Source organism: Xenopus laevis, chromosome 8L (genome assembly GCF_017654675.1).
Source record: "Xenopus laevis strain J_2021 chromosome 8L, Xenopus_laevis_v10.1, whole genome shotgun sequence".
Taxonomy (NCBI): Eukaryota; Metazoa; Chordata; class Amphibia; order Anura; family Pipidae; genus Xenopus; species Xenopus laevis.
In genome coordinates, this window is record NC_054385.1 from 65,509,006 (window position 1) to 65,533,637 (window position 24,632).

The 24,632-nt window shown below is 39.1% G+C and overlaps 1 protein-coding gene across 1 annotated transcript in view; it reads right to left on the bottom strand.

The window, feature by feature from the left end:
* Positions 1-13,951, bottom strand: part of slc44a4.L (solute carrier family 44 member 4 L homeolog) — a 38,918-nt gene extending 24,967 nt beyond the window's left edge. The window contains 1 exon segment of the mRNA NM_001092531.1: positions 13,909-13,951. Within this exon segment, the coding sequence (NP_001086000.1) occupies positions 13,909-13,927 (19 nt within the window). The 5' untranslated portion in view covers positions 13,928-13,951.
* Positions 13,952-24,632: the final 10,681 nt, after the last annotated feature.

Genomic DNA, 24,632 nt, shown 5'->3' on the forward strand with positions numbered 1-24,632 from the left:
AATGTTGCCCAACCGAGGTGGCTTTGGTATGTGCATTTCGAATGGAGCTTCGGTGTTCATTTAGGCGTAATCTCACTGGTCTATTTGTCTTCCCTACATATCCCATTCCACAAGGGCATTTTAAGTAGTAGATTACATTTTTGGATAAACAGGTGTGGTACCCCCGTAATTTAATTGATGTTCCTTGTGTGGGATGTGAAACAGTATCCCCCTTTATAATGCTATTACAGTTCTGGCATGAGAGACAAGGAAACGTTCCAATTACTGGTTTACCCAGAAATCTCTGTTTAGCTGTTACTGGGGGTTGCATATCAGTGTGTACCACATAGTCACCCACATTTTTTCCTCTTTTGTAAGCAAACAAGGGAAATTCACTGAAAGACCTTGAGGTTGTAGGGTCATTCATCAGAATAGGCCAGTATTTTCTGACCACTTTTTTAACACGTTTTGAGTGTGTGTCATAAGTGGACACAAAAGGTATCCTTTGGGCCCTTTCCTCTTTTTTCTTTGTGTCTAGCAGTGTTTCTCTTGTGAGCTTATCTACCTCAGTTTCTGCCTTCCGTAAGATTGATTTGGGGTATCCCTTCTTTCTGAACACAGTTAGCATTTTTTCTTTACTGTCCTGATAATTTTCAGTGGTTGAGGTAATACGCTTACAACGCATCAATTGGCTCTTCGGGAGACCTGACATCGTGTTAGGAGGGTGGAAGCTGTCAAATCTTAACATACTATTTTTGTCAACTGACTTTCTGTATAGGTTAGTAGACAGTTTATCTTTCACCCTCCTAACCTGAACGTCCAGGAACTCAATTTGTGTCTCATCAAAATGTAGTACAAATTTAATAGTATTGTGCGTCCGATTAATATATTCTCCAAATTGTAACAATTTATCTCTTGAACCTTTCCACACAAAAAAAATGTCGTCCACAAAGCGGCTGTACCAAAAAATGGATTCAGAAAACAATATGTTCTGTAGGATGATTTGCTCCTCTAGATCATACATAAATATGTTGGCGTAATTCGGTGCCATATTAGCACCCATACTGGTACCTTGTTTTTGTAAGTGATATTGTGTGCCAAACCGAAAATAATTCCTTGTGAGGACAATCTCTAGCAGGGAGCATATCAATTGTACTAAAGGCGAGTCCTGGACATATTCTCTGTGTAACTGTTTTCTTACCGCTTCTACCCCTTCAGTGTGTGGAATACAGGTATATAAACTTGATACATCCATTGTGCATAAAAATACCCGCTCATCTTCACGTAACTTAATATGAGCAATTTTGTTTAAAAAATCTGTTGTGTCTCTAAGACACGTGGGTAATTTCTGCACAATGGGGTTCAAGTAACTGTCTATGAAGACTGCTAGCGGTTGCAACAGTGAATCATTCCCTGAGACTATTGGTCTCCCTGGGGGCTTTGATGGATGTTTGTGGATTTTGGGCAGCAAATAAAAAATGGGAACTCTTGGATGTGTTACTGTCAATGCTATTTTAATTTCAGGTGTTATTATCCCTTCTAGTTCTGCCTCATATAGGAGACTATCAATTTCTGTCTTAAATTTACTAGTGGGATCTTCTGTTAATAATAGGTAGTGTTCCTCATTATTAAGCTGATTAATTGCTTCTTGCACATACATTTCTTTGTCCATAACCACCGTAGCACCTCCTTTGTCTGCCCTTTTTATGACCACATTTTGGTCCTTTCCCAAGGCTGTTAGCGCCAATTGTTCAGACTTAGGAAGGTTACGGTGGGTACTGGGCAAAGGTCTGTTTTCCCAAAGCTTTTGACATTCATTTGTTACCAGACTCTGAAACATATTAAGTGCCTTATTATCTATAGGTGGATCAAACGTACTTTTTTTATACAATTTCTTAGGAGTGACCATTTTTGAAGACTGCTGCACAACATTACCCTTATCTTGAAACCAAAGTTTCAGCCGCAAATTGCGCATAAATTTGAAAAAATCAACCTGAAAATCAAAAAAACCAACACTGTGTGTGGGTACAAACTTGTTAAAGTGACTCGGAGGAAACACAAGCAGTAGGTGAGAACTTGATACACAATATCTCCTCAAGGGAACTGTCTCCTGTAGAACAACGTGTTCTTAACAGAGGACTTTCGTTTGTACCCACACACAGTGTTGGTTTTTTTGATTTTCAGGTTGATTTTTTCAAATTTATGCGCAATTTGCGGCTGAAACTTTGGTTTCAAGATAAGGGTAATGTTGTGCAGCAGTCTTCAAAAATGGTCACTCCTAAGAAATTGTATAAAAAAAGTACGTTTGATCCACCTATAGATAATAAGGCACTTAATATGTTTCAGAGTCTGGTAACAAATGAATGTCAAAAGCTTTGGGAAAACAGACCTTTGCCCAGTACCCACCGTAACCTTCCTAAGTCTGAACAATTGGCGCTAACAGCCTTGGGAAAGGACCAAAATGTGGTCATAAAAAGGGCAGACAAAGGAGGTGCTACGGTGGTTATGGACAAAGAAATGTATGTGCAAGAAGCAATTAATCAGCTTAATAATGAGGAACACTACCTATTATTAACAGAAGATCCCACTAGTAAATTTAAGACAGAAATTGATAGTCTCCTATATGAGGCAGAACTAGAAGGGATAATAACACCTGAAATTAAAATAGCATTGACAGTAACACATCCAAGAGTTCCCATTTTTTATTTGCTGCCCAAAATCCACAAACATCCATCAAAGCCCCCAGGGAGACCAATAGTCTCAGGGAATGATTCACTGTTGCAACCGCTAGCAGTCTTCATAGACAGTTACTTGAACCCCATTGTGCAGAAATTACCCACGTGTCTTAGAGACACAACAGATTTTTTAAACAAAATTGCTCATATTAAGTTACGTGAAGATGAGCGGGTATTTTTATGCACAATGGATGTATCAAGTTTATATACCTGTATTCCACACACTGAAGGGGTAGAAGCGGTAAGAAAACAGTTACACAGAGAATATGTCCAGGACTCGCCTTTAGTACAATTGATATGCTCCCTGCTAGAGATTGTCCTCACAAGGAATTATTTTCGGTTTGGCACACAATATCACTTACAAAAACAAGGTACCAGTATGGGTGCTAATATGGCACCGAATTACGCCAACATATTTATGTATGATCTAGAGGAGCAAATCATCCTACAGAACATATTGTTTTCTGAATCCATTTTTTGGTACAGCCGCTTTGTGGACGACATTTTTTTGTGTGGAAAGGTTCAAGAGATAAATTGTTACAATTTGGAGAATATATTAATCGGACGCACAATACTATTAAATTTGTACTACATTTTGATGAGACACAAATTGAGTTCCTGGACGTTCAGGTTAGGAGGGTGAAAGATAAACTGTCTACTAACCTATACAGAAAGTCAGTTGACAAAAATAGTATGTTAAGATTTGACAGCTTCCACCCTCCTAACACGATGTCAGGTCTCCCGAAGAGCCAATTGATGCGTTGTAAGCGTATTACCTCAACCACTGAAAATTATCAGGACAGTAAAGAAAAAATGCTAACTGTGTTCAGAAAGAAGGGATACCCCAAATCAATCTTACGGAAGGCAGAAACTGAGGTAGATAAGCTCACAAGAGAAACACTGCTAGACACAAAGAAAAAAGAGGAAAGGGCCCAAAGGATACCTTTTGTGTCCACTTATGACACACACTCAAAACGTGTTAAAAAAGTGGTCAGAAAATACTGGCCTATTCTGATGAATGACCCTACAACCTCAAGGTCTTTCAGTGAATTTCCCTTGTTTGCTTACAAAAGAGGAAAAAATGTGGGTGACTATGTGGTACACACTGATATGCAACCCCCAGTAACAGCTAAACAGAGATTTCTGGGTAAACCAGTAATTGGAACGTTTCCTTGTCTCTCATGCCAGAACTGTAATAGCATTATAAAGGGGGATACTGTTTCACATCCCACACAAGGAACATCAATTAAATTACGGGGGTACCACACCTGTTTATCCAAAAATGTAATCTACTACTTAAAATGCCCTTGTGGAATGGGATATGTAGGGAAGACAAATAGACCAGTGAGATTACGCCTAAATGAACACCGAAGCTCCATTCGAAATGCACATACCAAAGCCACCTCGGTTGGGCAACATTGGTCTGAACACAGACACAGTGTTGCGCAATTGAGATGGCAAGTGCTAGAAGAAATCAATCCCAGGCAAACTAATTCTGATAAAAAATTATTACAGCGGGAGTGTTTCTGGATATGGAAGCTGGGAACCCTAGCCCCTAAGGGGCTGAACGAGAGTTGGGGATTAAATTGTTTTCTTTAAGTCTATACCAACGCGTTTTAGATGCTAATGTGTTCGTGCCATTATTAAATTGTACACATTTTCTTACAGCATTAAAATAAGGAACATCTTCAATAAGAAGTGAGATGTATGCATCATCCAGCTAATTGTACTATAGTCAGTGAGTAACAAATATCAGTATGTTAACAAACTATGTGTTGTAAAGTGTAAATAGTGTTTTTTGTAAGCATGGAGTATATCACTCAGGTTGAAGATTAATGGGTTAATGTTACCAATTGTTCAATAGAGAATAATAATTCACGATTCACATGATAAAGGAGTATTTTAGTAATTTTAATCCATTTATATGTATCTATAATGATAGTCACATTGAGAAACAGGTTTTGAAAGTGAAATGGATACACTGTGATGCTTTTAACATTGTTACACTGTTATTTAATTGTTTTAAAGTATTTTGTATCGACCACCACAAGAGGTCGCTGTTTGAATGTCTATAAATATGTACACGCTCTATGGTTGGGTATCACTGAGGAAGGGCCATGCGGTCCCGAAACGTTTGATCCATTGTTAAGTGTCTGGAAGCACCTTGAATAAAAGTGGGAGCACCCCGTTGAAATCAAATACAGGTATTGGCAATACTTTCTTTTCTGAGATTTATACTGGCGTGTGGCTAGGCCAGGGCCATATATACCTGCATCCCCTGCTACGATTATTTTCTACAATTTTTTTTATTACACTACTGTGAAATCAAAAAAATATATAAATGTATCAAGGCTACTGGTGTGTTTTTCCAATAATAATAGGTTTACCAGGTGCAGGCTGTCAAACTACGGTTATAGATAAATAAACAGCACCCACTTTAGCATCTCGTTATGTACATTATTGTTTTAGTAGATTTCGTTCGCTGTTGAATTCTCCCCATACAGTCATAATGGGGAAGATACACTGGGGAATTATGCAAAGTATGTACACCAGCAAAATGTTGGCACATTATGCTCACAATGGTAATAATGATTATTTTAAGAGAATTTTAGATTAAAATAAACCTGAAATAGTGAAATTTTTATGGAGTTAAGAAGAAAATGTTTAAAACCATGGAATACTTTTAGGACCACTTTTGTTTCATGTAGTTCCTCGATCTGATTTATTAACAGAGTCTTCCAACCCTGGTTGGAAAGGCAAACAAAAAAAATGATTCTTCTTAGATGTACAGGAATAACAAGTTTCAGGGCATAGATCTTACAAACTAAAACTACCCATACATAGAAATCTGCATATGCATATGGTCTGATCACTATGCTTGTTCATTTGGTCACATGTAGAGAGAGAATGAAGTACAACCATTCAGAAATGTCATAGTGTAAGCCACTTATTCCCCATGCAAATGATAATTTTTCTTGTGGGTATGAAAATGTTCTCATCATACACAAATCGATCTTTATGTGTATGAGCACATATAATGAGACACAGGCAGACTTGTACAAGACAAAAGAGGTTAATACAATCTCAATAAACACCCATGCCATTCACAACTTTCCTTTCTCATTAACCAGGCAACATATTTTAGCTGTTAGAGCACTTCTGTCTACTTACCCCTAATATAGACTTTGACCATATATTATTACAGTTTGTGTTAAAAGGGAGTCTTTTGGGTGTGGTAGTTCTACGTTGCATGTAAAAGCAAACAGATACAGTATCACTCGCTCAAATGTAAATGGTCAGTTAGACCTTTTAAGCTATTACGGGGGAATGTAATAAAAATCGCTAACGGAAAAACTATTCGCAATGCGAAAAGTTATGCCTTTGCGCGAACAAATTTTGCTTTGTGCGAATTTAATATAGCTTTTGCGCGCCCGGAAACTGTTTAGCGACCACTTCCGACAGTGAAAGACCGTTTGCGAATTTTATAGTTTGCGCCAATGCGCAGTCAATGTAATAAAACTTCTTACTGAAAAAGTCGTTATGTTTGCTCCAAAAGATTACGACACCTTCAAGCACTTCTTATGAGTGTGCAATTAAAATTCGCAATGCAATAACAGTTTAAGGAACAATATTACATTGCGAGATGTGGATTTTTAGTCTTATTGGTGCGAATTGTTTTGCTCTTTGCGACTTTTATTACATTCCCCTGTTAGAGTTCTGTAAAAAGGAGCTACATTTCTCCATTTGACTATTTATGTATTAGAAGTCTGTAAAAAGAAGCTACATTTCTCGATTTGACTCCATTTTAAATGTATACATTCTTATATACTTGTCACATTCCAGTATTTAATTTATACACGCCCTTGAGGTTTTTTTTATATTTTATGTCCAACTCAAATCTCCTTCCTCCTTCCCTATTCCCCTTCGCCGCAACAGGTTTTCTTATCTCTCTCCAAAGGCACATACGGGCTGTATACTAAATAAAAGCCACGTCACTTTCTTAATCTGTATATTTTAGTAACACTTCCTTAACAAATCTATGTAGAAAAATGACACCCTGGTATTTGGGGCAGGGACTGTGTACCTAAAATGTGATTTGACGGTAGTCTTTAATAATCCACTAATCTACACAGTGCGAGGGAGAGTCCAAAAGATGGCATATGTTTTAGAGCTGTACTTTAACATCCTGATACAATAAACTCAACAGACACGTTAAGAATCTAACCTAACACAGCAACCTTGGTGGCACACTAACACTGATTTTATTTGCATCAAGGAACTAGTAAGCCATCATTAACACCCTCATTATTCCTGGAAACTAACCAGTAATTAAAGGCAACAAACCGCACCATGGTAATGGCATCCCCTGAGCACTAGGAGTATTTTACTCAGTGTAAACCTGACCTTTCTTGTTCTTGCTTTGGTTTCCTAAGCTTCACATAACATTGATCAATCTTAATTTATTATACATATTATTCTAATTTGCACCACCCACTGTCTTCCATAACCATGTTCTTTTCAATCTTAATTTGCACAGCCCACTGTTCATTACAACCGTGACAATATTTTTTCCTAAATTTCATAGCTCTCTTCTCCCCAGAATCCAGACCACTTTCTATATTTGCAATTAAAATTGCCTTTTCCTAACCCTGGCCCTTTTTGTTCCTAATTTGGATTGCCAAATGCTCCCCGATAACCCCAGTCTCTAGTTTTAGATTTTTAATACGCATTTCTTAGCTCTCAATGCTGGTCCTAGGTACACCATGTTTCCTTATCTCTGATGCTGTAGTCATTCTAGATTTTCACTGTCCCACAACCCTGGCATACCACTGTTACTAAAACTTAGATTTTCAGTGGCCATTGATCTGAAAACACAGCCTTCTTCTGCTGTAAATTTGCTTTGTCCACTATCCCCCACACCTTTGAATTGTTTTGGCAATTGGTGGCAATAGCTTCTGCAACTGCAACCAATGATGAACAATGATGAATTCTGACAGAATAGAAGCATATTATTAACAGTTAAAAACTGATTAGCAGAATTAAAAAATTTTATAAAATTTTAGAATTTAAACATTATTTAATGGAAAATCTACTCCGTCTTTCTAACATAACCTCATTCGGTTGGACACTTGTAATAAAAGTGCATTTACAATGGGGTCTGGTGTTACTTTGTGAGACAGAGGTGATATCAGTCTTATATACCCTGCCACTTCAAAACTATATGAAATAAAACAGCACCTAGTGTGCCCTCATTGTCGTGACATGTTACACACATTGATTCATGCCCTGCAAAATCACCAGAGCAGCTCTGCTTTAAATGTTGCTTCCTGAAAGCCTAGGCAATAGGCTACACTATGAACAAGTAATAGAAACTTAAAGTTCAGGCGGAACTGTGCTCATTTTATTAAGGATTAAAGATTAAGAGATGACACACAACAACAAGGAAATCTGGGAGAAGCAAAAATCTCAGAATTAGATGGATCACTTACTGCTATTGCTTGCGGTTATATATTTAACCACTGCCTTTTTCTGAATCGTAACTGCCAGGAAATAGATGACATATTAACAGTGTTGAGAAAAGCTCTGTCAATTAAATGGGGAAGAGTAAAAGTACTTCATTTTGAGATGGTCATCCTATTGCAACTCACAGCTTCCCACTAAGCTGTGAGAAATGCCTTATTTCCCCAGTGGGGATGCTAAGTGCAGCAGTTTGGGGGGAGCTGAAGGGGATAGAGGAGGTGGCATTCTTCTGGCGAAGTGTCCAATTCAGTTTATATAATGCATATTCTCTGATCTGAGAATAGGGATTTCACCTGGCCAGTAAAATCACTGATTCCAGTGATATTAATAATAAGAAAGAAAGGCCTAAAAGGAGAAACAAACCATTTACCAAAATAACCCCTACCGCCCACCCCACGTAGACTCCCCCCATCTTCCTAGGGTTTTTTTTGGTGAAAGGGTGTGAGGCAACTTCAGTAAGTGCCATCCCGCTGGCGATTTACATTCTAGCCAACGGGAAGGCAGTTTGGGGAGATTAGTCGCCCGAAGAAGAGGTGATTTGTCGCTGGGCGACTAAATCTCCCCGAATATCCACGTGTGTCTCTGCCCTAAAGGTTGCAGATTTAGACTCCTTGTGAAGAATACTAGCTACAATTGCACAATGCAATTACATATAGTTTTACCAAAGATATATTCTAGCCAATGAAACCACTCTAAGGCTAGTGACCAGATTAAAATGCACTCAACTCCCTACCCTATAGTAGTAACCTCTCTCCTGCACCCAAGGGCAATTCTGTGCCCTGTGCTGCCCCAAATTGCATCTTTTATTGAGGTCCCTGTTAACCTACCACATGCTGCAGCCCATAGCTGTTTTAATAAATGGACAAAAGTGCCAATTGCTCATGGCCCACAAGGACTGGGTGCTCACAAGCAAACCTTACATCTGCTATAACTTGACTGAAGCACCCCTATAAGTGGCAGACCCCTCAACATAACAATTGTTTTATTTTTTATTAGCAACTGTTCTTAAAGCATATATTTATAATAAAAAGTTGGTATTTGAGATTACACATGTCTATTTCATTAACACATACTTTTTCTGTATTTCCTGCCGTATTGTATTCAAGCTCCCCTGCTTGAGATAGTCTTACTAGAAATGTATTGGAGCAGTTGTGAGGACCTACCAATAGGATCTTTGCCCTGGGTCCACTTATAGCTTTAAGCGGCCCTGCCTGCATCAAGGGTTAAGAAACAATATACTGCAGCACTGATTTAAACAGACTAATCAAATTATGGTACCTGCAAAAGGTGGAAGTTAACAACACAGAACTATTTTACAAGCTTTTCCCAGCAGATCTCCAATTACAGTTGCCTACACAAAACCTTGAATGGATCTGGTTCCATCTGTACAGCATTCTGCATAATCATCTGCAAAAACACCCTGAACAAAAACTAGCCTTGCTTGTACATAGGACTCTTATTTTTCCAGCCCACCAAACCGGTCTGTAGATAGTCAGTGCAAAGAAAGTCTTCTGTCTTTGCCTGCAGCTCAGGTAGCATTAGTTCAGGATCTTCTGACTTGAAGTCTTAGAGATAAGAAGGTGTCACAGTCATTTTGTCAGATAACAGTAGTACTGAAGATTTCCTGCAATTTGATGGGCTGGTGAGACCAGACAACCTGTTTGAAAATCCTTTTGGATTGCTGTTATTATATGCCCTTACTTATTTCTAATTGTAGAATCTGATATACAGCAGCAGAGATTTCACAGAGTGGGAGCACCCTGTGGTAAACAAGACAGAACTCTCTTTTATTGGTTTCTTGAGTGCCTTCCACTCTTTGGAAAAGATATAAAGATGAACCATTTGAAGGTAGATGTCTCCTAAAATGTTTTAGTGTTTATGTTTTACATTAATGCATTTGGACAAAAATTGACGCTCGTGTCAAAATTATTTTGACACCATTGACTTCAATGCAACACAGCAGTTTTACCAGAGCAGGGCAACCATGCATTATATTTTCATTACTTTAAAACACTTTTATTTTTTGACGTTACTGTTCCTTTAACGGAAAGGAACACAAGGCAAGCTAATAATACTATATAACATTTAAAGTGCAACAATGTGCATATATTTAGATTGAACCAACTTTTAGAACCTTTTCTTTTCTGTAGGGATGCAGCAAATCCATTCAGTGTTGGTTTACCCAAATAACTAACCCTTTCTAGAAAATGTATCTAGATCTTAAATTGAATTGTGGATTGGATGTATTTGGCCAACAACCTCATCAAACAAGTAGAGGGGTCACTTACTCTTCCGCCCAGGGATAAGTGCAAGAGCACTTAGTGGCTCAACAGTGTGCCCCTTTCTGCTCATCCAGAGAACACTTCTGTCTGAGGGAATGCTTGTGCTCTTCTTCAATTCGGAAAAAATGTTTGGAAATGCAGATTTACATATAAATTGAATGACTGAGAACATAAATAGGCTGTGCCACATAGAAAAGGGAAGCAGCTTTCAAGTCTAATCTAAATCTGCTGCAGGTATCTTGCTTGTGATGTGCCTGCACTAGAACCTCTGGTGCACTAAGCAGCCAAGAAAAGTGCCAAAAGTGTTATAATGCTTGTGCTAGATAGCTTTAACAAATATCAGTTCCTACATGGATAATAGCACACACGGAGATCTATAGATAACTACAAATATATATTTTTCCTGTGTATTCACCATACAGAACACAATGACGCCAGATTTAGCCAGTCAGCTAATCAAATTTCAAGTTGAAAATTTTAAATAACATAAGAACTGTATGGAAAATGCATTGCTCAGCATAAATTGGGATGCATGTGGTTCAATATTTGATCTGTCACAAGTTTCAAACCCATCCAAGAATCAAAATCAGAAGTTTCTTATAATAGAAGTCCCCCTTGTCTCCAGATTTAGGAAAGGCCTCGGCCCATCAGCAGTGCGTCAACACAGGTGCCAAACAGAACCAAAGAAAGGAAAAAGCAACAAAAAATGCAATATCAGACAGTATATGGTATTATATGAGGAACAGCACAGTTGAATGTGGCGAGTTTATAAAAGATATATTTTATGAACTTTGATCAAAGGGTTGTGATAATGTAAATACAACACTACATAGGCTTTTGAATTTTGTTCTCTTCCATATAGATTTGGGCACTGGAGTTTATATAATGAACCTTAAGAACTCAATGAACTCTGGCTGAAAATATTGCAGGGTTACAGTACCATTATACCATACACACACTATACATTATCAGCAAACTCAACAAGCATCTGCACCCCACACACACACCGTACTCCTCACACGAATACCAGTGCAACATGCGTTGTTAGGGTTGGGGACAGGTGGGTAGCAACTTGACACAATGCAGGGGCCTGAAAATTAGCTTTCAAGAGAGCCCAGGAACCTTAGAGTAGCAATTAAGTGTAAAAATTAAAACTGGATAAATAGAAAGATTGTGCAGTGAACAGATGTCTAACAAAATAGCCAGAACACTACTTCCTGCTTTAAATAACTCTTAGTCAGCGACTAACTAAGGGTGGCTACATGGGACATAACTGTTCAGTGAGTTTGCTTTTGATCTTTAGCATGTAGCTCAGATTGAAAGCAGTTATGACCCATGTGCCCCCCCCTAAACTCACTGATTACTGACTGGTAACCAATAAGCGAGCAGGAAGTAGTGTTCTAGCTTTTATGTTAGACATCTGGTCAGTCCAGCCTTTATAGATGACATTCTTGGCTAAATAACTATAGTGAAAACATTTTAAATTTTGCACAGACTATAACAGTTTTTATTTTTACACTGAACAATTCCTTTAACTTGCACCAATGCATATCCTATTGATGTTAATACATGCCCAGATGGTCTGATTCTTGATGTGTATAGCAACCTTTAGTACCTTTTCAGATTCATATCTGTCGAAAAAAGTTTTGTACAACACATTGATCCTCATGTACATTATTGAATTGTGTACACTTAAGTCATTAAAGTCCCAATCATTGCAAAACACAACCCCACGTCTGGAAGTTGATCCGTGTTATTCTGTAATCAGCAAAAGGAATCACAACCAAGTAAATGATCAAAAATCTTCATGGAAAAGTTACATTACATTACTGTTTTCTCGACAGATTGGTTTTTTCCACCTTCCTTTAGATCAGCTAGTAGTTCAATAGGACAGAAAGTTTGAACTTTATATCAGCTTGTTTCTTTTTTTTCAGCCTCAAATACCATGTTACAAAATTATATATTGGCAGTTCTGTGAGCAGTTGTTTTTCTAGATGGACTACTAAATTACAAATATAATGACAACTAGGTACTGTACTTGTTGGTTTTGCTACAGGCTTAAGAGTGATGTAAAGCTGCTCACTGAACAAAAAAGACTGAGACAGTCCAATGAATGCCCATAGTATGCATAACTTAAAGGAGACATATAGGATAAATGAAAAAAACCTAATTTTGTAGGCAATTATAAGTAATATATAGTGTTGCTTTTACATGGGGCTAAAAATGAATATTATCGTTAAAATTAGACCCTTTATTGGAGCTCCCAATAGATGTTCTCTGGTCCTTGTTTCAAATGAGGGGTGGGCGTGTCCTAACAGTCCCTGCCAGAAGCACAGTAGGAGGGGGACAGCCAATCACAGCCCTGCAGTCACACAAGCAAAGACAGGCTTATGTTCCATATCAGGTCCTGCTAGGTGCTGATTATTTCCTGTCCTACAGTACAGTGAGCTGAGAGCCGCTGGCTCCCCTGCACAGCCTGGGAATTCAGGGAGCAGGAAGTGGAAGAGAGGGGAGGGATTATTAGGGTTTTTGCAGAAATATTCAATAAATCAGCCTAAAACACTACTTTTTAAAGCACAGTTCTTCTATATGTAAATGAGTATAATGCACTGGTACATTCTTATTTATTACACAATATGTCTCCTTTAACATTTATTTTCTTACAGTTGCGTGCAAGGCTACAGTTTAGAAATACTGTACAGATACAAGTCAATTTCGCCATTTACAAAAAAAAGAAAAATACAAAACATTTGCTAACAATACGAAATCTAAAGGAATATTTGCATAATCACATTTTACCACAACAATTTTATTGTCATCAAAATTGTTTCCCCCCCCCCCCATCACCAGAGGTGAGGACTGACAGAGCCCACACTTCAGTTAGGGGGCACAATAGCACTTTTTCAAACTCTGGGCAACCTGCTATAGAAGCAAGAAGACATAGTTCTTTGGGAAATTGGGAGGTGGAACTCCAGATATCTGAGTAAAGCTAGAAATACAGTAAGGGGCAGTGGTATTATTCAGTAATGCCAAGATGGCTAGACAATTTACTTAAGAGAGCTTCTGGATTTGGATTATGGAATTATGGATTGCATGGAGCTGTGATCATCCCAAACCCCTTAGTTATATGTGTGAGAAAGGGAACGTGCAGGCGACATAATGGGGAGAGCTCTGCCTAGGACAAAGGTAGATGGGACAGGGCAGAAACAAGAAGAGGGGGCAGCAGACACGTGGGCTGCTGTATCAGAAGGAGTAAGTAAGAAGGGGCTTGTTTTTCTGACAGACCATGAGTGGGAGCAGAGAAAGTAAACAAATAAAGACAGGTGCTGAGGTGAGGAAATGGTTAAAGACGAGACCAAGTAAGTGGAAAGATGACACAACCCGTTACTTACCATACTCTTCGGATGCCATCCTTCCCCTTTCCGCCTCCGGCTCCCACCGCTTTACCAATGGACTAAACTGGCAGATTGCGCATAAACTGTCCGCAACTCTGCACCGAACGTCATCACCTCTCCCACTGCCCGGCAGAGCCACACCCAACTCTTACCTTAAAGTAGCGAGGCCCCGCCCACAAGCGACAGCCTAAGATTACAAACAGGTTACGCCAGGTGCGGCGTAAAAATCACACAAGCCACGACTACTTACACTTTTTTAGCACAGCAAATTATACACAATGCAGCCAGAAGCTGCGAACATAGGCGCCGAAATAAAACTCTTTGAGTTACTTTTACCTGAAAACAATGTTCATGTGGAAACAAATGTTTTACTTCGCTGCAGAAAATATGACTGGTACCTTTAGTAGTTGGTACTCAGCTATCTCTATTCCTTACTGAGATAAACAACAGAAGCCTATCTTGCTTTGTGGCAGGGATTTGAGCTATACTCCCAGCACCATTGTCCCACAACACAAAGCAGGATCAAATGTCCTTCAGGCCAATGACAAACAGAGCCTTTGTCACCTGTGGGAAATCTCTCACAGGCACCTGAAATTTACCTGCCCCTCCAGATTAACTGGAAAGACTGCATATAAAAAACTTAACATGTGTCTGCTCCTAAGGCCATAGAGCTCCACTGCTCTCAGACTGCATATTTTTTTCAGGCTGAGAGAAGCGGATCAGCTCCGTGCTCAAGTCATTTGAACTGTTCGCGTGCAGCGCAAGCAGCGTTGCAGAGCAGAAGTTGGCCTGAAAATGCCTCCTGGGCCCTCTGCTCTGCTCCATTTTGTGTGCCAGCAGACAGTGGAAGTGGTTTATTTATATGGAGCTGGGGCACGGAGTGGATCTGCTTCTTTCAGCTTGAACAAAAACATGCAGGCTGAGAACAGCAGAGCCAAGAATGTACACAGATGCCTTATACATTATGTAATAATATGGACGTTGAACCTTAATGTAGCAAAAACAACACTTTAAAGGCTTCTTAATCAAATAAAAGCTTTTATAATGGGAGGGAGAAAAAAAAGAGGACAAAAATGAGAATGTGAAAAGAGAAGAGAACAATTTGAAATGGGACGAGGAAGAGAAGAGATTGGAACAAACAGAAGGTGAATTCAAAGGTTCACCTTTTAATTTACTTTTAAAATGTATGTAAAGATTGATATTCTAAGACAATTTGTAATAGGTTTTCGTTTTTTATTAACTATGGGTTTTGAGTTTTTTATTAAGCAGCTCTCCAGTTTGCAATTTCAGCAATCTGGTGGCTAGGCTCCAATTTACCCTAGCAACCATGCATTGATTTGAATAAGAGACTATATTAATAGAATTGGAGGAGGATTGAATAGAAAGATGAGTAATAAAAAGTAGCAATAACAATGAGTGAGTAGCCTTACAGAGCATTCTTTAGATGGAGTCAATGACAATATAAAAAATGAAGACCAATTGAAAAGTTGCTTACAATGAGCCATTCTATAACATACTAAAAGGGGTGGGTCACCTTTAAGTTAACTTTTGTTTTTGTATGTTTTAGAATGGCCAGTTCTAAGAAACTTTTCAATTGGTCTACATTATTTATTTTGTATAGTCTTTGAATTATTTGCTTTTCTTCTTACTCTTTCCAGCTTTCAAATGGGGGGTCACTGACCCCATCTAAAAACAAATGCTCTGTAAAGAACACATTTATTCTTATTGCTACTTTTTATTACTCATATTTCTATTCAGGCCTCTCCTATTCATATTTCACTCTCTTATTCAAACCAATGCATGGTTACTAGGGTCATTTGGACCCTAGCAACCAGATTGCTGAATTGCAAACTGGAGAGCTGCTGAATAAAAAAACAAATAACTCAAAAACCACAAATAATAAAAAATTAAAGCAAATTGTCTCAGAATATTACTCTACATCATACTAAAAGTTAATTTAAATGTTAACAACCCCTTTAACGGTGAAACAACCCTTTAAAACAAAGGATATTGGATTCATCTGAAATCCTGGGTTGTATGGTCAGTTATGTTGAGATTTGGAATGAAAACCTATTTTTCTGTTCTAGATATTTTTGCAACTTTGGCTTAATGATTAATACACCAATATTTTACTATTATTTGTAACTTTGGCAACCACTGCCTTAGACCATAACAAGGCATGTTCATGATTTCCAACTGTTTAGCCTGAGAACACTGACTTTCTTGTTCTCACCTGGCAGAACCAGCTTCAACAACAAGCAGCACATATTCCATGCAAATAACTGGGAAGCAATCACAGGCAGAGAAGATGGGTTTGACCACCACAATTCCAGCAGAGGGAGGTAGTATGTATGTACCATATTCCATAATAATCATAAGCAGACAATGGTTGTCTTGCCTGCTAATAGAATTGGTATGAAAAGTGCCATTTTCTCCCCAATGCTCAACCCCTTTGATCACACACTCTCCTAGCTTTTTAAAATGGGAGGTGAAAAAGGGCATGGGGTTAGCCTGCGGTCTGCTTAGGATAATAAGATCAATTATCCAGAATGCTAGGGCCTAGGGCCGGGCCAAGGTAGCTTGGCACCCTGGGCAAGGGTTCTAATCAGCACCCCCCCCCCTGTCCTATATTAGCATTTCCCAAGAGCCGCCATTCCCCATATTAATTAGCCATCATTGCCCCCCGGCCCCCAATGAGCCTAAGGCTAAGCCCCCATCTGTACCTATGCCAGGCTCAAGCGTGGCCATATGCCATTGCCCATATTAATTAGCCATCAATAATTGCCCTCCGGCTCCCAATGGGCGTAACAGGCAGTCATCTGTACCTGTGCCAGCAGCAAGGAATCACAGCCACAATCAGTAATGAAAAAGCTCAGTCTCAGCCACCCTTAGTCAGCAGCAGCAGGTCTTCTGTGCCTCTTCAGCGTGAGCCGCGAATACTTCACCGCACATGTTCTCTCTGCTGGCCAGTCTTTGAATGGCATCTAACGCACGGACACGCCGCAGTCTACAGAGCATGCGTGCCACTGCCACTGCACCAACGTGTGATCAATCAACGTCTGTGACTCTGCGTCACATCAGAAGACTCCAAGTCCAAAGTACATGCCAGGGGTGGGAAGCGCCTAAGCAGCCACAAAACGGTAATGAGAAGGGGTTGGGGCAGGCGTTTTTTTGGGATAATCATATTATTAAAGACCAAGCATTACTCATGGAATTTTAAAAAAAATGAAAAAAAGCCCCTGAGTGCCCCCAATGACTGCGCCCTAGGCGAGTGCCTACTCCACCTACTCCTTGGCCCGGCCCTGCTCGGCCTGAGGTTTTCTGGATAAGGGATAACGTGAAATAAATCCAACAGGATTGTTTTGCCTCCAATAAGGATTAATTTGAAATATTTATTAGTTAGGATCAAATACAGGTATTGGACCTATTATCCAGAATCATCGGGACCTGGGGCTTTCCGGATAATGGGTCTTTCTGTAATTTGGATCTTCACACACTTAAGACTACTAGAAAATCAGGTAAACATTAAATAAACCCAATAGGCTGGTTTTACTTCCAATAAGGATTAATTATATTTTAGTTGGGATACAAACAAGTACAAACAACTGTTTTCTTACTACAGAGATAAAGGAAATAATTTTTAAAATTTTGGATTATTTGAGTAAAATGGAGTCTATGGGAGACGGCCTTTGCATAATTTGGAACTTTCTGGATAACGAGTTTCCGGATAACGGATCCCATACCTGTATAAGGTACTGATTTATTATTACAGAGAAAAATGTAACCACTTTTAAGGATTATTTACTCAAAATGGAGCCTATGAGAGATGGCCTTTCCGTGATTCAGAGCTTCCTGGATAATGAGTTTCCTGATAACAGACCCTATACCTGTAGTACCTCTAGATATATAAATATAGCAAATGGAAAATGCATTTACATCCTTTAATATTTCCTTTAGAAAAACTGAAAGGCAAAAAAGTTACAGTAGCCCTTTAAATAAGATTAATACAGAAAGAGTGAATTTTAGGTGGATACCATTCTTGTCCCACCTCTACTCCCCCCCCAGGGAGCAATGTGAGAAAGTTCAGCACTTGGTATTAATCAGCAATATAAGTTGGAGGAAAAGTTTAAAATCCCTACAGTGAAAAAACAGCAAGGTGAGTAGGACTTACCTTTACTCGATTTTTCTACAAATGCTTTGAAAAACATAGGGGATGGTCTGTACAGAAAGGCTAACATATCAGTATTATAAATTTGCTATCTTCCACTTCCATAACCCCTTCCGTAGACAGATTATTTTGAAAAATGTAGGAATATTTGCTTGACTATACCAAGCAGTAACTATACATCCTCAGCAATACAATACAATAAAAGTCCCGTTGTTTCAAAATGTAATACAATGTTTCTTTGAAACTGCTCTGTATTTCTGTAATCACAACTAAACAGGTTAAATATAAATGCATACAATTGTTTTAATTCTAAGATTATATATGTATGCTCATTGGCATGCAGGTTTGTGTAGCAAGCAAAGTAAAAAGTTATTGTAAACATATACTCATAACATAGGCAAGAGCCATAAATATCCTGTAAATTACATCCTTATAAATGGTGCTTAGTGATGTCTTCAGTTATTATCCATGCTTAGTAATGTAATTTGTATTATATGACTCACTGTGTATTATATAAAATAATGTACACCCATTCTTATTAGAAGTCTTCTCAGAGCTCCATGATCTGTATAAAAGTGTACAGCCTGCAGCCTCTTTATAATATCTTTATTATATACCCTGAACTTAATTAGAGAGTGGCTATGAAAACCTTAAAGTGCACCCTAAGAAATAGTTAGAAATACTTTTCTATCGTGTTAGTGAAGCAAAATAAAATTGCTTACAATACAAATTATTAAAATCTTGTTTCTTTCAGTCTTGAAATTCACAATCACAGCAAGCAGGCCAGCGCCATTTTGTGGACAGTGTTATTAAGGCAAGCTTTGCATCATTCCAAAATGCGCCAGAATAGTTGACCTGATTTCCATGCCTATTCACTGACTACACAATAATAGGCAGTGGGGAGGGAATATATGAGTAGTGCAGTTGTGCAGAATGGAAAGTGTTTGTCTGGCCCGCCTCCATGCCTTAGGCATAAAGGAGGGGCAGGCAATAAAAGATTGTCAGCTGAGATTTTTAAAGTTCATTCCTTAGTGCTCATACAAAGAGTATTTCTGTCTGGAGTCTAGCTTCACTCTGCACCTCGTGCAAGTTAGGGAATGGGAAGGGAACACCTAGGTGCCTCCCTCTGTTCCCCTCTAATGCTCAGAATCACTGTATTATTGGGGCATGTGGATTTCTGAGCTCTGATTTTGAGTGCAAAAACCTTGCAGCAATTTTTCTGAATTGGGCACAAGCTGCAATAAACACAAATAGTTGTGCCAATTATTTGTACTTTGATCCCTGCCCTGTGTTATGTTTTGGGTAGCCGAGGATGAGTAGAGTATAACAGTGCTTTATTAGCAGAGTCATGCAGGCATTACACAAAAGTAACTTTCACTTTTAAGCTGACAGGAAGTATGCACAGTAACTCATGTATACAGTAACACCTGCAGGCCATTTGTATAAACACCACATATTCCCCCTATAGTAGGAAAGCATTTGGGCACCTGTAATAAACAACAACAATGCATCTTAAAGCAATAATATACATTATTCACATCCCATAGTCCTGGATCCATGCAGGTAGTTTTCTGATTCTGTCAGTACGCCTTATAGGTTCACTTTCTTCAGGCCTATTGCAGTTGGCATCAGGAGTAGGAAAATGTCCTTCATCAAATTGAGCTTCTCCAAAGTCATATCTAATAGGAGCAAGACGACTTGCATTCCATATGCGTTCATCAGACAGTTCATATGTGTATGGTCCTCACTGGTGTCTCACTTCAAGTGGTGTAGTAAATTTAGATTGTCCTTGTTTCAGTATTCCTGGTTTCTTAATTCTGACTAAAGATCCAGGCTGAAAGTGCACTTCTCTTGCACCACGTTTTTCTGCCTTGCATTTGGCTTGTTGATGTTTCACAATGTCAGCAGTAGATGATTTTGTAGGCACAGTATTTTGTGGAAGTTTGATGTCTGCAACATGTAACAGTGCGCATCTGTCTGCCATGTAATAATTCAGCAGGAGATGATTGGGTTGTTGCATGGCGCGTTGCTCTGTAGTTATGTAGGAACTCTATTGTAAATACTTTCCAAGATTTCCCAGTAAGATTTGCTGTCTGTAGTGCTTCTTTCAGACTTCTGTTGAATTGCTCGATTTCTCCATTAGCTTGTGGGTAATACACTGAAGATTTCCTTTGCACAATATTCCTCTCTCTCAGAAAGGATTCAAACTCATATGAGACAAACTGTGGTCCGTTGTATGATATTAACTCCTTTGGATTACCTTCTCTGCTGAAGACGGTAGACAGATATGTTATTACTGTATAAGAAACAAATGCAATTTCAGGCCATTTACTGTAGTAGTCTATCAAGGTTATAGCAAATCTGCAGTCTATAGAAGCATCTGTAAAAGGACCTACAATATCAATAGTAAGTTTTTCCCATGCTAAATCAGAGAATGGTACTGGTTTAACATCTGGTCTCAACTTAACTTTGTGTACAAAAGTTCTTTGCACAGCCCAGTGTAGTGTTGCTTTGTGGTGACATTTTAGACACTGGCTGTGTGGCAGGCACTGGTGCTGTAGTAATGAGACCATCAACTAATTGTAGGTTCAATGCAGCAAAGAGATCCCTTCCAAGTATAGCAGTACCCTTATTCACAATGTAAAAGTCACATTTTGCAGTATTTGATTCAAATTGTACAGTAACTAGCAAGCAACCAAGTACAGGGATTGGATCCTTTATGTAACTGACCAGTTTCAGGGCAGGTGCAACAAGCAGATCTTTTGCAAAGTATTTCAAGAAAATATCCTTTGGTAGTATAGAAACAGCTGAACCTGTATCAAGCATCAGGTTAATGGAGTGTCCCTTGTCAGCAGAAGCAGTACTAACACTGTCAGTGCATATAAACTTGTCTGGAATAAATGTACCAGCTTTATCCACACTTAATACTGTGACATTTGTAGTAGTGAATTCATGAACATCTTTAGCAGAACTACGGCAGATCTTAGCAAAATGTCCTACCTTTGTGCATCAGCGACACTGTAAAGCTTTTGCAGGAGATGTAACATGATTTGCAGTGTGTTGTGTTGAACCACAGCGAAAGCAGTATTTTCTATTTTTATTTGCAGTGTAGGTGAATCCCTTTCCTTAGCACTGTATTTTGCCTGTGACTGTGCATTATTAGGCCACAGTGTTGAATTCACAAGCTGTACATTCCCAGCAGTTCCCTGACTGAGAGTTTTTGCCTCTGCCACTACTGTTTCAATTTGGCTAGCAACAGTAATAGCCTTTGCAAGGGTTAAATACTGCTCAAGGAGCAGTCTCTCTCTCTAATGCGAGGTGAGTTTGTTTTTTCCACTATTTGGTCTCTTAGCATTTCATCTGTTAGAGTCCTGAACTCACAGGTAACAACCAGCTCTTTCAAAGCTGCTACAAATTGTTTTGTGGATTGGCCATTACGTTGTCCACATTGGTGGAATTTATATCTTTCAGAAACCACATTTAGTCTTGGCAGAAAAAAGTTCTTTATAGTAGTGAGAGCAGTTTCATAAGTATCATCAGGTATTGGTAATGTATAGAATATATGCTGTCCCTCTGCTCCCAGGCAGTGAATAAGTAAAGCACGCTTTCTAGCAGCAGAAATCCCGTTGGTCAGCAGCAATAATGTAATTTTCAAACAAACAATAAAATACAATCCAAGCAGTAAAAGGTATGGTAGGCTCACAGGGTTTGGAAGAAAAGGTGCAGGCTGCTGCAGAGGTAGAAGAGCCATCCTTGTCGCCATTTGTTATGTTTAGGGTAGCCGAGGATGAGTAGAGTATAAAGGTGCTTTATTAGCAGAGTCATGCAGGCATTACACAACAGTAACTTTCACTTTTAAGCTAACAGGAAGTATGCGCAGTAACTCATGTAGACAGTGACACCTGCAGCACACCAGTCCCTCTTTTCTCTGAACTGAACAGCCAGAAAAAAAACAGTTTCTAACTTAATTAGCTTTTGGCAGAGAGCTCAGAACAGCTAACAGGTGCAAATAAGATACTTTGTAACAATTTTGACTCTGGTTGGTGCTGGTACTGGTGAACTACTAGGAGGAGCAGCACACCAGTCCCTCTTTTCTCTGAACTGAACAGCCAGAAAAAAAACAGTTTCTAACTTAATTAGCTTTTGGCAGAGAGCTCAGAACAGCTAACAGGTGCAAATAAGATACTTTGTAACAATTTTGACTCTGGTTGGTGCTGGTAGTGGTGAAATACTAGGAGGAGCAGCACACCAGTTCCACTCCCCAACACAGCTAGACTAATAGCACTGGGCTCTTACAGTAGCAAAGTAAAAAAAACAAAAAAGAAAATAAAAGCAGTCCTTACAAGGACTATTGGGTTACAGGCAGCAGTCAGCAGATGAGAGATCAGCAGCAGTGCCCACAGCAGCTACATACAGAGCACTGCAGTAGAAGGTAGATTACTAGCCAGCAAAGCTACCTAACCTAAAATGTCCCTCAAATCCCAGCAGAGTTCTGTCCCTACAATACGACGTTCGCGAACATTCGGCGGACGCGAACAGTCGATGTTCGCGCGAATTAGTTCGCGGGCGAACAGTCCGCGACATCCCTAATCCTGGGCCGATGCTGCTGTAACAGAAAATTGCACCATCCTGGGGTATTTCTGGAGAAAACATAACAAAGCAATCTTCTTCTGCATCTTCCTCTTTGCCCCGGCACACAAGCAGTGCAGTTTTCTGCTAGCACCAGCCTGGGGTCCCAACTGCATCTTGTATACTGCTGTTGGACTACAACACTCAACAAGTCTCTTTGGCAGTGAGAGAATATTAAAATAGAGAATATCCTATATAACTTGTACTCACTGAGGTGCAGGCAAGTGTCAAACACAGGTGGAACTCAACTTGATCCATTGCAGGGGAATGCAAGCAGAAATGCGCATTCATAAGAGCATTTAACCACATGCACACATGTGGCTATCCCCGCTGGAAGTCCAAAAAGGCCTCTATATGACCTATTTAAGTACATAAAAAGTTGTCCAGCCACTATTTTACATATATTTGATGGTTAGTAAATGTTTAACACTTGTTGGTGAACTTTAGAGGAGGACTGGCAAACAAAACTGTCAATAGACTAAGGGGGCAATCAATGTGGAGACACATTGGAGAACAAAACAGGTTTTTATAGGTATTGATATAAAAAAAAAAACGACCTTCTCCAAACAAAATAAATACAGTAGAGAAGGTCTCAGATTTGGATTTGGTGGGTTTCTTTGGTGCCACAGAATTCCAGTTTCAGGAGTGTACTCCAGAAAATCATAGTACAGCAACCATAGACTTTAAAATACTTCAAGTGTATTCAAACATTCAATCAAAAGCAGGCCTCAACAGTTTTGAATTGATGTTTGAATAAACTTAAAAGTATTTTAAAGCCTACAGTTGTGATCCTATGATTTTCCAAAATTCAGCTGACTCTGTCTCCCCTGGCTACAAAGGTCCAAGTACCAGCTTTTTATTTTAATAATTCAGTACACTATAAGGAGTGTAATGGCATTTAGGGCATATTCATATACAGTAGGTCTTTGTACCCATCATCTGTTGCCTTGCAGGTACTGCTTATAAACCAGCTATAAGTGGCATAATGCAGATCTTTATATATGGTCCCTACTGAGTGTAGTAAGGAATGCACTGATGCAGTACAGAGGCTCCTTTTGTCTCTGGTATACTAAGGTGCCATTGCACTGTCTTGCTCTTGGCAAGATCTGGGCATTCCCAGTAACCAAGGATATGTTGCCTAGCCACGTTGGTCAGACTTGGCATGCACGGCTGCTTGATATAAGTCCTTTATAAGTCCTCCTTTATTAAAAAAAAGATCAGTTTGATGCTCCCCTGTAACTGTAGGAGAAAATTGTTTCATTCTTAATGTAGTTTTCCTTTCCCGGTCATCCCTATGGCAGCATAATAATTACTTTCATGTATGCTCTGAAGAAAATAACAAATCCAACTTATAATGCCTGATGAAAGTATTAGGAAAAAGTATCCTCTCTCCAAATTAAGTTGAGAGAACACTCAATTTTGCTGCCCAAGAAGCTATCACACGTTCGGTTGAATGCACTCTCACTTCTGAAGGTGACAGTATGCCCTGCTCTGTATATGCCTTGGAAATGGCTTCGGTGAGCCAGCTACTCAGAGTTCTCTTATAGATGCAGGCTCATTTTCATTGAAAACTGTGTAGGTCTGATCCACAGGTAATTCTTGCAGTTAGTCAGCAAGTATAAAGTAAAATTTGCCCTTTTCTTGCTTAAGAGCAGAGGTAGAAGGAAGCTGTTTATCCTTATCATGCAAAGCATATTCCTAAAAACATGACTGACGGTCTTTTGTGTCTCATAGCAGGATTATCACAAGCCTTTCAGGGTCTAAAATCGCCATAATATTCCATTTTGTGGCATTTCTGCTTGCAACCTCTTCAGCAGAGTCACTAAAGAGCACAACAACATTAAAGGAACAGTAAAACTAAAAAGTGAATGTTTTAAAGTAATTAAAATATAATGGACTGTTACCGTGCACTGGTACATCTGGT